The following is a 16,014-nucleotide window of genomic DNA, read 5'->3' as shown; positions in this document are numbered from 1 at the left end:
TCGATGACGCGATGCTGCGACGGCTCCGTGCCGATCGCCTTACACTGCATTTATACCGGCAAGTGATACGGTATTGATAAAAAAAAAACTACGGTAGTTCTTTATTACAGCGTGTACGCCGATCGAAGGAGTTCTCAGAGACTTATAATATATGTATGTACAAGTCTGTGTATAAATATAATAAGTATATTATATATAAATCTAGTACATCAGATTTAGACATATATATAAGTTTGATATGTAAGTTTGTGTGAGTTCTTCGAAGGGATGTTAACGAGATCGCTATATTAATATTGTCGCTCGAGTATTTCTTATCGGTGTCATTAATGAATACAGGCTTTTGAATACAGGTGATTAATTTGGATTCACATGTGCGCCGAATAAATTAAATAATCCGACGAGTTAACGTTTAGCGTAATTCAGGTATCCGCGAGAACATGATGAATTTTCGGATTTAACGGATTTGCCAACAATCACCCGTAATTATTCGTAATGACCTGTAAAAGCGCTTGATGACGTGAGATTTATCACATTTTCGTGCTCTGTGACTATAATTTCTATTAATTAATTGTCATTAATTTATTTTCCATGTGGCGTTACTTTTCAGCGATAACGAATTATTCAGGCATTTAAACTGTGGGGTCGTTTGTACTGAAATAGTTAAAACGTAGACGGTTTAATAAAAAACTTTATTGCAAAATGTTACAAAATAACAATCTGTCGTATAAAAGAGATATAACGCTCGATTGTGTAAGTATTTGGAAGAGATTCGTTGTTTTTTCATCGCTCGGCCTTATTTCTTATAAATGTCATTACGTCGTTAACGTCGTCTTTGGAGCCCAAGAAAATGGGTGATCTCTGATGAATATTTTCCGGAACGATGTCTAGAATATTAACTTTTCCGTCTGTCGCCAGACCGCCGGCTTCCTTGACTATGAAAGCCATCGGTACGCATTCGTACAGAAGTCGTAACTGGAATTATGAAATTACAGAATCAATACCAGTAGCACACTGAGAGAAAAGAATGGTTGCAATTATCATAATTTAATTATAATTTGTAGTCATTTTTTGGAACAACTGTATATTTACAATAATACAGTTGCATATACTGCTTGAAAATCTTTAGCTTTTTTTTTTCGAGGTTTTTTGTTAATATATTTTTTAAATATTATTATCAATTAATAAATAATAAGCGAATGTGTTGAGAAAATTGAGTTGAGTTATATTTATAATTGCGATTGTATTTATTGAATAAAAATTATTCTAATTAACATTTATTATTGATATTTTAATATTAATATCTTTATATAAATATTTGAAATTATCATAAATTATTATATAATACAATTTTTTATGTTTAAGAAAATTGGACATATAAAGTTATTATTACTAACATTAATCTGTTAATAACCATAAAAATGGATCTTCTAACCATAATTATTTTAAGGATAAGTATGAATTGTGTAAATGCTATACATAAATATAAAGAACACCAAATCAAATATAAAGAACAGTCAATCGGTCAAAGTTAAATGTTATGAATATAATACATATTCTTAATTTTTAAATTTATACTATATTTTTTAATTAAATTGTATAGGTATTGACTCTTACATGCCCTTTACTTAGATTTTTATTATTACTTTTAATTATCTCAGATGTGACTGTGCACCGAACTTTTGACCCATACACAGTCACATTTGAGATAATTAAATTAAAAAATTAAGAATATGTATTATGTTCATAACATCTAACTTCGATCGATTATTGGCGTTCTTTATATTCATAATTATTTTATCATGTAATTATAGTCATAATTACCAAACATTTTTCTCTGACAGTGTGAGTGCATAATTTGATTTATCATGAAATTTTCATATTTGATTCGTTAGATACAGAGAGAAGTATTTAATGCATAATAATAAAATTATATGATGCGTATATAATGCTAGAAATTGAAGCGTAATAATATGTAAGTTAATTATCGATAAATACGTTCTCTTAAAATTCTGACCCCGGTATCGGTCTTCTGATAAAGAACTGTAATCGTGTTAACGTTTACCGGAACGAATAATACGCGAAGTCCGATAAATTTTATAGAAATTTATGTAGAATTCGCAGGGGTATATTAATTTAAGTTTAAACCAGATATTTATATCGTGCCTAGCTAAAATAATTTCTAAAGTCCAATACTTTCCTGCACATTTATCGGATAAATGGTAAACATCTGTTTACCAAGCAAAGTTTATACAGCGCTTTATATCATTACGCAATCTGTCTGTGGTGATAAAAGCGAGATCAGACTGTTCGGTAATAATCAAAGTAAAAAGAAAGAATCGAAAAGAAAACATTATTTACTGAGATGAAGATAAATTGGATATGTGACGTGAAATATGTCGTAATATACTGTTTTGCTCTTGGATTTGTCTTGTTCTTGTTATTTTTGTATTTTTCTTGTTCTTTTCTTTTGTGTGTTTTTATTATTCGATCTTGTGTCTGTCTGATTCGTTTTCTTCGTCAAATAATTAGTTCGAGAAAAAGTTCAGAAATCATTGCGAAATTACCTTGCCATTGGGATTGCTCTTGCTCGCGGGATACAAGAAGATACCACCGTATTTAATCGTTCTGTGTACGTCGGCGACCATGGAGCCCACGTATCTGGCACTGTAGGGTTTCCCGGTTGCGGGATATTTCTTGGAACGTACATATTCCTTAATAGACGAGTCCCATGTGCTCTCGTTGCCTTCATTAATACTGTAAATAATCATACGTGATTTCAGTGCGATCAATAATGACCGAGTTCCGAAAGTTGTAATTTCGTTCATAATAAAAAGTTAACTCGAACATGTCAATTCTATCGTGATTACGTTGACTATATCTGATTTCACAATTTCTCGAAAGCCTGTGGCAATTTCGATTCATTACTCGCGATACGGATGTTAGCCGTTAGCTCATCGAAATTGTTTGCCGAGTATATTTCATTTCGTTCCTTTATCTCTCTTTTCTCTATTTCTATTAATGTAGATGAACTTTAAACCCCTCAAGGAACACAAACAACAAAAAATTAAAATGACTTTATTTTGATTCTTAATGTCAAGAAACAATCCAATTTTATAATCGTCATTTTGACTTTCATGACGTCAAAATAAATTTATTATTTGACTTTTTCTTGACTTTATGTGTTCCTTGGGCCTTAGTACACATAATTTTCCGGTCTTTTAATTCACACGATGAATCATTCGTGTCTCGAGTTAATTTTTATCACTTTAACAAATATACTAAAATTATTAAGTGATTCTTACATACACTTAAAATTGTATATAAAAGTTATAACTTATAACTAAATTACTTAATGCTCCCAGTTTTTCGAAGAAAAGAAATGTTCAGGACATGAATGAGTCAATCGTGTGTAAGGATTAATCTTAGTTTAATTTATTCGTTATCTTTTTCTATCACCCATTTCTATCAATGAAGATTAACTTTAATCTCGGTTCAATTTTTTCTACTCTTCATCTCTTTTTTTAATTATAGAACTAGAAAAAGATGAAGTTAGTTGAATCGAGATTAAAATTAAACTACATTGATAGAAACAAGCATAAATCTGAACTAGAAAGTCTTGAACTAGAAAAAGATAAAAAATTAAACCGAGATTAAAATTAATCTATCCATATAGACAAAAAATTAATCGAATTAAAGTTAATCTATCCAAATAGGGTCGCCAGGAATTACAACGAAATTAACGTTTAGTCAACGCTACGACTATCAAACGACGGCCAAAGTTCTGCCAGCCAGTACTGGGCCACCACTGGCAAATGACTGGCTAAAATAATTGGGCCATCTGCCAATACTAGGCTCAAGTTATCATCCAGTGGCTACGTTTACACCGTGCATTTAGGCCGCGGCCTATACAATAGGTGTCTTTGTTTATCCTGTATATTAAACAAAGACACCTATCGTATAGGTCGCGGACTAAGTGCACGGTGTAAACGTAGCCAGTACTTAACGAGTACTGGGCCAGTAGTTTGCCACTACTGCGCCAGTACCGCAAATGTAAATGATTTTGGACAGTGCAGGTAACTTGGGACAGCTGTACTTTTGTTAAATTCAATCGTGATATCCATCCATAAGTGATTAAAGAAAATTTAAAATTTAAACTTTCTTTAGAAACAAATGTCCCAAGTTATCTGCATTGTCCCAAGTTACCTACATTTACGGTATCTGAACTATGGCAAGCAGTACTGGCCCCGATTGTAAAATCTTATATGGATACATTGATAAAAATGAACTTTTGTTTTTTTTTTTTTATCATACCTATATATATTGCCTCTATCGGGCATACGCATGTTCCTTTCGGTCAGTATAAATTCCCCAATGGCTGGATCGTACGTGAATCCATTAACGCCTTGACCGATTGAAAGCACTATCATAGTCGCTGATCCGTATAGAGCGTATCCAGCCGCAATCAAATTTCTTCCCGGTTGCAGAGCGGTTTGTAACGTGGAGTTTCCGGATTGTTCAGATTTTTTGTAAATTCCGAAGATCGAACCCACTGAGACCAAGCAGTCAATGTTGGACGAGCCGTCGAGCGGGTCAAACGACACGACGTATTTGCCGCTCTTCTCCGTTTCCACTTCAATGGCGTGTTGATTCTCCTCGCTTATAAGCACGCATGTGGTGAAAGAGGATGTCAGCATGTTGATAAAGAGCTCGTTGCTCAGGATGTCCAACTTCTTGACTTCCTCGCCCTGAATATTGGTGTTGCCGGCGATGCCATACCTGAATGAATAATGATATGTCGGGTGCGTTTAACATCAGCTGATTAATATGTCTAAACGAATGTTGCGTACCTGATTTGATTAGTTCTGGTTGGTAATAGACTTTGATTACACGACAAAAATATGTATGATAAAAGTCATTTTAAATATTATTTAAATTTTTTGAAAAAAATTTCAATAATACTTTAATCAAATGTTTTGAATAATACTTTAAGGTATCAAAAAATATATTTATATCTTTTAATATATTCTTTATTTAATAATCAGATATAGAAATTTTTAAGAACTTTGAACGTATAGATATTGAATTACGTCGAAGGAAAGACTCTCCAGAGATTTAAGACTTTGAAGAGAGAAGACTTTCTTCTCAAGAGGAAAGATTTACAAACTTCAATACAGAAGGTTTCGATTAATATTTGAAATGGACAGTTGAAATTTTTTATATGATAAAATTATTATAAAATTGAAGGAAGAATTTGTAAAACAAGCCGTTATTTAATATTTAAAACATTGAAAAATTGTTTTTTGTAATATTTTTAAACAGTAAATACATTAAAGATTGTAAAAAGAACATAAAACTTTTATTTAGAAAATAAATTATAATTAGAATTGTGTTTAAAATCTAAGGATGATTTATTCAGTAGATATTTATTCAAGAGATAATAATTCAATAGACACTGAAAATATGTTCAGATAAAAAATGTTATGATAATTTTTAATTATATGTGGAAAAACAATTTTAAATTGTGTTAAAAAAAATTTCACCAATTATACCATCCAGGATTTATTAATTCTTTTATTGCCTTTATGTTTATATCAAATTGTTTATTAATTTCGGTTATCGAATCTTAATTCATACAGTTCAAAGCATAATCCCCGTCAGATTATTGATAAGGCAAGTTTGTTTCGGAGGTCGATGGAGAGCGACCAGTCATGAAATTGTTTTATTCATGCTGTGCGGTGTGTACCACAGGCACTGTAATAATAGGAAATCATTTATATGTTATTTACATGCAAGGTTACAGAATTGTCAGGGCGTAGAGATTAATGTTTACTGGCGTGTATTGGCAGCTTGAGCACGACGGTAAATGTATGAGACTATACCCCGCTGCCGAATACATTTGAATAAAATAGAGAGAAACGCGCGCCGGTTGAAAGTATAAACGTTAGTCATGACACTACGAAAGACTTTACACATTGTACATGTATTGGTCCGAGTCTCTCTGTGTATTAAATTCTGACCGTTGTGTGCTGGATGAAAATGTAAAATCGCATAAACTACATCCGCTGGATATAATGTATGAAAATCTAATTCCATTTGACAGTCACAAAGCGATCTTGTCACAAAGTGACTTAAACCGTTGCAAATCGGAAGATGTATTTGCGCGATGTAAAATACGAGTATATAGTCATAAAGCAGTGTAGTTTCGAACTCATGAAGATTACAAATTATAATTAGATTAATTTGAATATCTCGTAAAATGTCTCTATCTCTGTCGCTTAAATGTGCCATTAGGACGTCTAGTTTACGAGATCACGAAATGTTTTCCGCTTCTCTCGTGCTGCTCCTTTTTCGCCTATCCGGCTATGCGGAAAACGACGAATCGCACATTCCACGCGCGCGTTATGCTTGCATTTTCCTCGCAAATGTTGGCGAGATTAGTTTTCGCTTCGAGCCAATTTCTGAAACTCATATTTACTGATTTACTCACATATTAGCGATACCGGCTTTCCTCACGGCCGAGCTGACAGCTTTTATGGCAGTCTGTATGCTATTCAACAGCTGTGTAAGATCACCGGTCGCTGTTGGCGCCTTGCGTTGCTCCGACAGCATGAATCTCGTCAACGTCATGCAGTCTGAGTCCATAATTGTGTTGTTCGATGTCATCATGACCGTATCTTTTCAAGCAACGGGCGGAACGAGAAATAAAGGCGTGTGAGACCTAGACTGTCCCGACGGAGACTGAAACCGGCGATTCCGAGGCGTCGCGTTATGTAAAGCCCGAGTTAATCAGTAATATGTTATCGCAACAATGAAGGCATTGATATTCGAGTATTTCGAGTTTCCGAAGCTCACTCTAGCGAGCTTCTTCTATGAGACCATAGGCCATAGGTGAATCTAGAAACAAAAGAGGGAGAGCCGCAAGCGAAATTGTTTTTTAATCAAATATGAAGAGGTAGAATACCAAATTATTATTTATATTATTGCATTGAAATGTATTATTTAAATTCACGAAACGTTTTATTTAAATTTATATTAACACAAAAAATAAATTTATATTTTTTATATCTAGGAGCTTTTTAATTAAAAAATATTTTTGAAATATCAAAATTGTGCTAAGCATCTAAGAAATATTAAAAATATATATAACATTTTGTTCTAAATATTTTTAAAAAAGAATATTCCAAGAGGGCGTGGATCTACCAGGAAGTGAGACTATTTTACGATCGACATTTGCTCGACCGCGAACGGTGATATGCGACCTAGTTCCGGTTTACAAAATTATTCTTGGAAATGCGTTTAAATAACGCGATATCATCAAGTGGGAAATGAGATCGTACTTATTTAATATTTGTTATTTCAAAAAAATATATAAATATATAGAGGGAATGCAATGAATACGTGGATTTGTAAACGCATTGCTCATGTTATATAAAATAAAACGTGGTAATCATTAGAGTTTATTTTTTGGATGGTTTGAAGTCAATTTTCGCATTGAGATTATAAGCTGCCATTGATTTACCTTTCCACGTTTCTCTCGTTCCACAAATTGATATTTTATTAATTCATTGACGCGCGGATGGTGAATTTTACACACATACATACACTCTTGTACCTATATACATGCTATATACAACATTATGTATAATATATAAAATTTGTTGAATTTAACGTGTCCGTGCATCAGTTAGTCACGCTTCGGTTTATAAAAGAGTAAATCCCTCGTGAAACCGATAATCGCATAAAATAACCGAACAATGACGTAGTTAATACGCAAATTTTATTCGGTAGTTATTCGTTGCTGGTTTTTTTCCCGTTTTATCTTATCCGGCTTGCTTTTTTCGCACATTATTTTCATCTCTGTAACACATGTAAATATATTCGGTTTTGTTACATACTATAGCCTTGTAAGCGAAAACTACAGAGAGGTGTAAAAAAAGTATTGCGGATTCACACACATGCACACGGCAGTATTCTATTATCCAATCGTATTATCGGGGTCATGTAAACCGGAACTAGGTCGCATTAAGATTCGTTTCGCCGATTATGCATTATCCTTCCATGCGGAAACATAGAGTGTCGCACGTCATTCGACGTAACGTAAGAATGATTTTATTGCTTCTCATCGCGAAGTGTAAATCGATTTTCGTACATTTGCACTCATACACATGTATACGGAATATCTTGGAATCCCAACTCATTTCAAATCTATTTCGAAGGCACTATTATACGATTATTTCGAGTTCAAATTAATTCCGGAATGCGTCTCGCGATAGATAAGGCCTGTAATGTCGTAGCTTTGTTGTAAATACTGTTATTACGCTATGCGAGCTAATTAAACTAAATGGTATATAACGAAATTAGTATCGCAACGATGTTAAATCGATCGAATCTGGTTCGCCTAAATAATGGCAATTTACCGACTTGAGTGTATACAATGATTGCCTTACGTTACACAAATTATTCATTCTTTTTTCTTATATAATTTTAGCTTTTTATTAGTGCACTTTATTAGTGCTATAAGCGATAAATATTTGTTAAAACAATCATCAACGTTAATAAATATTTTTTGAAATTTATTAACATTACAAATACGTATAAAATAATATACATATGTATATATATATATATATATATGATGATCCTGACAAGAAACTATTTTTTAAAAGTTTCTTATAAGGGTAAGGCAAGATTTTTTCATTGTAATATAAATCGTCGTGTACGATTCATTCCAGATTCCTAAGGTCATTAAAGATTACTGGTGAGATTCATGTACAAATTATATGAGATACTTATATAATCATGTACGTTCATTTAGTAATCTTAATTGATCACATACAACTATTTTAAGATCTGATGGTTCTCATCATCTAATGGTTACTCATATCCATTTGGGTTGATCCATTATAATAAAACGTTCTAAATGTTAAGAATTACAAATAACGATTCCATTACGTCAGGAATAAAATTATGATAAATTACAAGCATAAAAATGATGATATAAAAATTTCCTTCAATAAATTTATATTTTGATGTCTTTTGTATTAAACACTTTATATCTTATTAGTTCGTTAGATCATTCAAAGTATAAAGTGGAAAGGAAGATGCGAGAAGAGAACTGTTCTTTGTTTATACATACGAGATGTATATTCTTGAATAGCGATACATATGTATGTTCTTTTTATGATCAATGAAGCGATTTACACATATGATTGTTATATGTAAATGTCGAAAGATTTTTTTAATTTGAATAATGGATTGTCATATTTTGTATGATGTTTTTTGTATGATGTTTTTTTGTATAATGTTTTTTTTTATAAAAAAAAGTCAGTATAAACAGACCGCAGCATATACAGTTTATTATACATTTTTAATACTAGGTTATTAAAATGTATATCTGTTTATTCAGAAATAAAAAAAAATATACTTAAAGAAAATTAATTTCTTCAATATACACGATTATTTTATGACATTCTGTGATGAACCTTCCTTAATGAATTTAAGAAGAGACTATGTAGAAGCCCGCAGGATGTCTGTTGTATATGTACATATATATATATTTAGTAGATTATATGTTTCTTCTTCGTATGCGAAATAAGCGTCCAGCAGATTTAATTTTTCTGAACATAAACCTTTATAAGAGATATTTTGATGTTTTTCATAACAAAATAACATTTCAGTACTCTTGAATCAGCAGTTCCAGCAGATTTAATTTTTCTGAACATAAATCTTTATAAGAGATATTTTAATATTTTTCACAACAAAATAACATTTCAGTACTTTTGAACATGGGCAAAATACCTCTCGTTTCATCTTATCTGTATTTTAAATTTAACAATAAAATATTAATGCATAAAGTATATATTAATATCAATTTCTTTCTTCAATATATACGATTATTTTATGACATTCTGTGATAAAGCTCCCGTAATACAGTCAAGAAAAGACTATGTGGAAGTCCGCATGATATTTGCTGTATATGTCCTTTTAGTAGATTATATGTTTTTTTTTCATATGTAGAATAATGGTTCGGCAAACCAAGGTCAGTGAAAAGCTGTTTCACGCGTCTTACTTTTTCTGGATCCGCAAAACCGTAACATTCCTGCGTAATAAGAAAGAAAAAGAATTAGTACAAGAGCGTTTCACAAAATAACGCACGTTTAAATCAACGATACTCACTTCCAAAATTTTACGCTGATCCGGAGTGGCACGTTGAAGAGCTACAACAATCAGCCATGTACATTTTCCTTCTTGTATATCAGTATCATCCTTGCCATGGACATCGGACTCCCCATAGCAACCCAAATAATCATCTTGGACTTGGAATAAATGCCCTATTTCCAACAAAATGGTTTTTGCTTGCCTGAACATCTCTGGATCTTTTATTCCAGCCTACAAGTAACGCAATGCCGTATTATCATCAAAGCAATCTATCTTTTTGTGTATAAGAAAATTGCACTTACTAAATGCATTGCTACGATTATTGGCAAAATAAAAGAATAGTGCGATGTTTTGTACTCGATAAGGGAATTATATCGATTCATCGTGAACATATCCAGATCAGGTTTCTTGGTAAAAACCATGTCTAAACCTTGGCCTATATTTGTCTTGAATGTGATCTGTTGAAATACTTTCATATATAATTGTTCGATTAAAAAGGAAAAAAGTAGTTTACATAATGTGCGATTGGCAAGAACATATAGTATGTCTTTACTCACATCGTAGAATGTTTCTAATAGATTAATGTAATAATCTTTCCCTTTGAAGTATTTTTTAATTAGATAAAACGTAGCACACTCCAACAATAAACCATCATTAATTGCCGCTAGGCCTATATCATTATGTCGATACCAACATAGTTTGCCTCGGCGAAGTAAGGATTGGTCCTGTATATCGTCGATCACGAGAAAAAAGGCTTGCAACTGTGTAGCAATAAATGTCTTAATATTATAAATCAATCGTAATCGCAACATTTAATATTTTTAATTAAGATCATTTGTTCTTGTATAAAACATAGTACACTGCCTCTTTAATTTGAAGGTATAATATAAATTAAAATCTTAACTATATCTTGCATTAGATTCATTCGAATTAAAATTCATGAAACATATCGAGTCATAAAAAAAAGAAGAACAGAATTACCAATTCCAGACACCATGCCAGAATTCGTGCAAGACGAATATTTTCTTTTGTAAGTTGATCACTTGGTGCTAGTAATTTGTAGGCATAAATTAACGTAAAAGCACGAATTTTTTTTCCTTCTGGAACAGTATACTGTAATACCTGCATAAAGAAACATCAATCTATATATTTTTTAAATCCATGATTTATTGTTTCATATGTATCAAAACTTACAGGTTTTTTGAACTATTGGAAACTCAAGGTTTTTTTTTGTTTTTTATAAACCCTAAAATTAGTTCTATTTATTTAGACATTTTTCTTTAAGTTTAATTGATACGTTTATTATTAAATTTTGATGATGATTTATTTTTACAAATGTTGTACTATTCGAGACAAGAAGAGAGAGAGAGAGAGAGAGAGAGAGAGGGAGAGAGGGAGAGAATTTATATTTACGATTATAAAATTATTGCATTATTTTGCATTACTTCTACATATAATTATCCTAAAGGAATTTATCCTAAGATGAATCGATCAATCCATTGAACGAATTTTAACGTATCTCACACACATGTAACACACACACATACACATCCCACGTTGGCTATAATATTTATAATATTTTTTGTTTGACCATAATATTTATATAATATTTTAATTAATGATTTAACCTACTTTTTCCATCCATTTAGCAACATCCGGAAAGTTAGAATTCTCAATCTCTTCTATGATATCACGAACAATGTCCGGCCACATTGCCATCATCGATTGACTTTCCTCCTCGCTGATGGCTGCCCATATCGATTTGGATTGATCCATTATAATAAAACGTTCTAAAGTTTTAACAAACGTTAAAAATGACAAATGATTCCATTATGTCAGGAATAAAATTTGATAAATCACATGCAAAAAAACGATGAAATAAAAATTTCCTTCGTTAAATTTATATTTTTATGTCTTTTATATTAAACACTTTATATCTTATTACTTCGTTAGATCAAAGTATAAAGTGGAAAGGAAGATGCGAGAAGAGAACTAAAGAGAAATTATTCTTTGCTTAGACATATATATCCTTGAATAGCGATACATATGTATGTTCTTTTTATGATCAATGAAGCGATTTACACATATGATTGTTATATGTAAATGTCGAAAGATTTTTTTAATTTGAATAATGGATTGTCATATTTTGTATGATGTTTTTTGTATGATGTTTTTTTGTATAATGTTTTTTTTTTATAAAAAAAGTCAGTATAAACAGACCGCAGCATATACAGTTTATTATACATTTTTAATACTAAGTTATTAAAATGTATATCTGTTTATTCAGAAATAAAAAAAAATATACTTAAAGAAAATTAATTTCTTCAATATACACGATTATTTTATGACATTCTGTGATGAACCTTCCTTAATGAATTTAAGAAGAGACTATGTAGAAGCCCGCAGGATGTCTGTTGTATATGTACATATATATATATTTAGTAGATTATATGTTTCTTCTTCGTATGCGAAATAAGCGTCCAGCAGATTTAATTTTTCTGAACATAAACCTTTATAAGAGATATTTTGATGTTTTTCATAACAAAATAACATTTCAGTACTCTTGAATCAGCAGAATACCTCTCGTTTCATCTTATCTGTATTTTAAATTTAACGATAAAATATTAATGCATAAAGTATATATTAATATCAATTTCTTTCTTCAATATATACGATTATTTTATAACATTCTGTGATAAAGCTCCTGTGATAAAATCAAGAAAAGACTATGTAGAGGTCCGCATGATATCTGCTGTATATGTACTTTTAGTAGATTATATGTTTTTTTTTCATATGTAGAATAATGGTTTGGCAAACCGAGGTCAGTGAAAAGCTGTTTAACGCGTCTTACTTTCTCTGGATCCGCAAAACCGTAACATTCCTGCGTAATAAGAAAGAAAAAGAATTAGTACAAAAGCGTTTCACAAAATAACGCACGTTTAAATCAACGATACTCACTTCCAAAATTTTACGCTGATCCGGAGTGGCACGTTGAAGAGCTACAACAATCAGCCATGTACATTTTCCCTCTTGTATATCAGTATCATAATCCTTGCCATGGACATCGGACTCCCCAACCGACATAATCATTTTGGACTTGGAATAAATGCCCTATTTCCAACAAAATGGTTTTTGCTTGCCTGAACATCTCTGGATCTTTTATTCCAGCCTACAAGTAACGCAATGCCGTATTATCATCAAAGCAATCTATCTTTTTGTGTATAAGAAAATTGCACTTACTAAATGCATTGCTACGATTATTGGCAAAATAAAAGAATAGTGCGATGTTTTGTACTCGATAAGGGAATTATATCGATTCATCGTGAACATATCCAGATCAGGTTTCTTGGTAAAAACCATGTCTAAACCTTGGCCTATATTTGTCTTGAATGTGATCTGTTGAAATACTTTCATATATAATTGTTCGATTAAAAAGGAAAAAAGTAGTTTACATAATGTGCGATTGGCAAGAATATATAGTATGTCTTTACTCACATCGTAGAATGTTTCTAATAGATTAATGTAATAATCTTTCCCTTTGAAGTATTTTTTAATTAGATAAAACGTAGCACACTCCAACAATAAACCATCATTAATTGCCGCTAGGTCTATATCATTATGTCGATACCAACATAGTTTGCCTCGGCGAAGTAAGGATTGGTCCTGTATATCGTCGATCACGAGAAAAAAGGCTTGCAACTGTGTAGCAATAAATGTCTTAATATTATAAATCAATCGTAATCGCAACATTTAATATTTTTAATTAAGATCATTTGTTCTTGTATAAAACATAGTACACTGCCTCTTTAATTTGAAGGTATAATATAAATTAAAATCTTAACTATATCTTGCATTAGATTCATTCGAATTAAAATTCATGAAACATATCGAGTCACAAAAAAAAAGAAGAACAGAATTACCAATTCCAGACACCATGCCAGAATTCGCAAGACGAATATTTTCTTTTGTAAGTTGATCACTTGGTGCTAGTAATTTGTAGGCATAATTTAACGTAAAAGCATACATTTTGTTTCCTTCTGGAACATTATTCTGTAATACCTGCATAAAGAAACATCAATCTATATATTTTTTAAATCCATGGTTTATTGTTTCATATGTATCAAAACTTACAGGTTTTTTGAACTATTGGAAACTCAAGGTTTTTTTTTGTTTTTTATAAACCCTAAAATTAGTTCTATTTATTTAGACATTTTTCTTTAAGTTTAATTGATACGTTTATTATTAAATTTTGATGATGATTTATTTTTACAAATGTTGTACTATTCGAGACAAGAAGAGAGAGAGAGAGAGAGAGAGAGTGAGAGAGAGAGAGAGAGAGAGAGAGAGAGAGAGAGAGGGAGAGAATTTATATTTACGATTATAAAATTATTGCATTATTTTGCATTACTTCTACATATAATTATCCTAAAGGAATTTATCCTAAGATGAATCGATCAATCCATTGAACGAATTTTAACGTATCTCACACACATGTAACACACACACATACACATCCCACGTTGGCTATAATATTTATAATATTTTTTGTTTGACCATATTTATATAATATTTTAATCAATGATTTAACCTACTTTTTCCATCCATTTAGCAACATCCGGAAAGTTAGAATTCTCAATCTCTTTCATGATATTACGAACAATGTCCGGCCACATTGCCATCATCGATTGACTTTCCTCCTCGCTGATGGCTGCCCATGTCGATTTGGATTGATCCATTATAATAAAACGTTCTAAAGTTTTAACAAACGTTAAGAATGACAAATGATTCCATTATGTCAGGAATAAAATTTGATAAATCACATGCAAAAAAACGATGAAAAAAAAAGAATAAAAATTTCCTTCGTTAAATTTATATTTTTATGTCTTTTATATTAAACACTGTATATCTTATTACTTCGTTAGATCAAAGTATAAAGTGGAAAGAAAGATGCGAGAAGAGAACTAAAGAGAAATTATTCTTTGCTTAGACATATATATCCTTGAATAGCGATACATATGTATGTTCTTTTTATGATCAATGAAGCGATTTACACATATGATTGTTATATGTAAATGTCGAAAGATTTTTTTTAATTTACGTAATAGATTGTCATATTTTGTATGTTTTCTTATGAAAAAAATAAGTACCCATACAGCACCGAAAGTTTTCCCAATATGTTGCTCCAAGGCTATCACTCGGGCTATCATAAATAAAAGATGAGCACGAAAAAAATACGTCGGTATTTATTAAAGTTTCCACAATATGTACAATTTATTTTATATTTTTTATATAATATTTTTATGCTATTTAAACACGAGCCTTGCACTCATACACGAGCCTTGCACTCATACACGAGCCTGCTTTTCTACGAACTTGCTAAAAATTTGTAGCTTTCACACTACGACATTTCTGCGAAATGCTTTTTGTCCTCGGACGTAGATTAAAATTGTAAGAATTGTGGATGGTATCTTCTCCGTTTCGGCCGGGTTTCTTCGGGTCAGATGCTCGTGTAACCAGTGGCTGCACCGACATTTGTCGTAATTATTAAAGGAAAAAATCGCGCAAGATGTCGACGGGATACTTTTCTGACCGTTTCTCCGACACTTTTCTCATCTTTTTCCATGAAACATGTGAATCGATCGTAGGAAGGTTTGCGACAATTGTGACGGTCTACAAATCGAGCTTGAATCGCATGGATGACACCAGCGTGTTTATAAATCGGCTTTCGTACTCGAGTGGTCCGTGATGCCATTCAATCCGGAAATTTCATATGACCTAAATAAAACAAAAACGTCTTCAGCATATTCCTTTCGCAGTTTGTATCGTACGCGACCGGAAGAGTGATATGCAAGCGTC

The 16,014-nt window shown here is 31.7% G+C and overlaps 3 protein-coding genes and 2 pseudogenes across 3 annotated transcripts in view; 1 reads left to right on the top strand and 4 right to left on the bottom strand.

Annotated features, from left to right (window-relative positions):
- The window catches only part of GluClalpha (glycine receptor alpha 1), an 84,052-nt gene that overhangs the window by 10,118 nt on the left and 57,920 nt on the right, over nt 1-16,014 (top strand). The gene's annotated exons all lie outside the window — the stretch shown is intronic.
- On the bottom strand, nt 676-6,781 carry fbp (fructose-1,6-bisphosphatase). Its single transcript, XM_018454122.1, has 4 exons — nt 6,488-6,781; nt 4,312-4,776; nt 2,565-2,754; nt 676-972 (listed from the first exon to the last, which is right to left on the bottom strand). The coding sequence occupies exons 1-4, from the start codon at nt 6,664-6,666 to the stop codon at nt 781-783; spliced, it is 1,026 nt and encodes a 341-aa protein (XP_018309624.1). The 5' UTR covers nt 6,667-6,781; the 3' UTR covers nt 676-780.
- On the bottom strand, nt 9,804-12,143 carry LOC108726508 (farnesyl pyrophosphate synthase). Its single transcript, XM_018454121.1, has 7 exons — nt 12,104-12,143; nt 11,791-11,948; nt 11,140-11,280; nt 10,716-10,919; nt 10,461-10,616; nt 10,177-10,389; nt 9,804-10,099 (listed from the first exon to the last, which is right to left on the bottom strand). Exons 2-7 carry the CDS (start codon nt 11,932-11,934, stop codon nt 9,899-9,901), a joined length of 1,059 nt encoding a protein of 352 aa, XP_018309623.1. The 5' UTR covers nt 11,935-11,948; nt 12,104-12,143; the 3' UTR covers nt 9,804-9,898.
- Nucleotides 12,839-14,894, bottom strand: LOC108726487 (farnesyl pyrophosphate synthase-like; annotated as a pseudogene).
- The window catches only part of LOC108726486 (cytochrome P450 CYP12A2-like), a 7,917-nt pseudogene continuing 7,492 nt past the window's right edge, over nt 15,590-16,014 (bottom strand).

This window comes from Mycetomoellerius zeteki, unplaced genomic scaffold (genome assembly GCF_001594055.1).
Source record: "Mycetomoellerius zeteki isolate Tzet28-1 unplaced genomic scaffold, Tzet1.0 scaffold426, whole genome shotgun sequence".
NCBI lineage: Eukaryota > Metazoa > Arthropoda > Insecta > Hymenoptera > Formicidae > Mycetomoellerius > Mycetomoellerius zeteki.
Note: the sequence above shows the minus strand (reverse complement) of the source record. Positions and strands in the feature narration are given on the sequence as shown.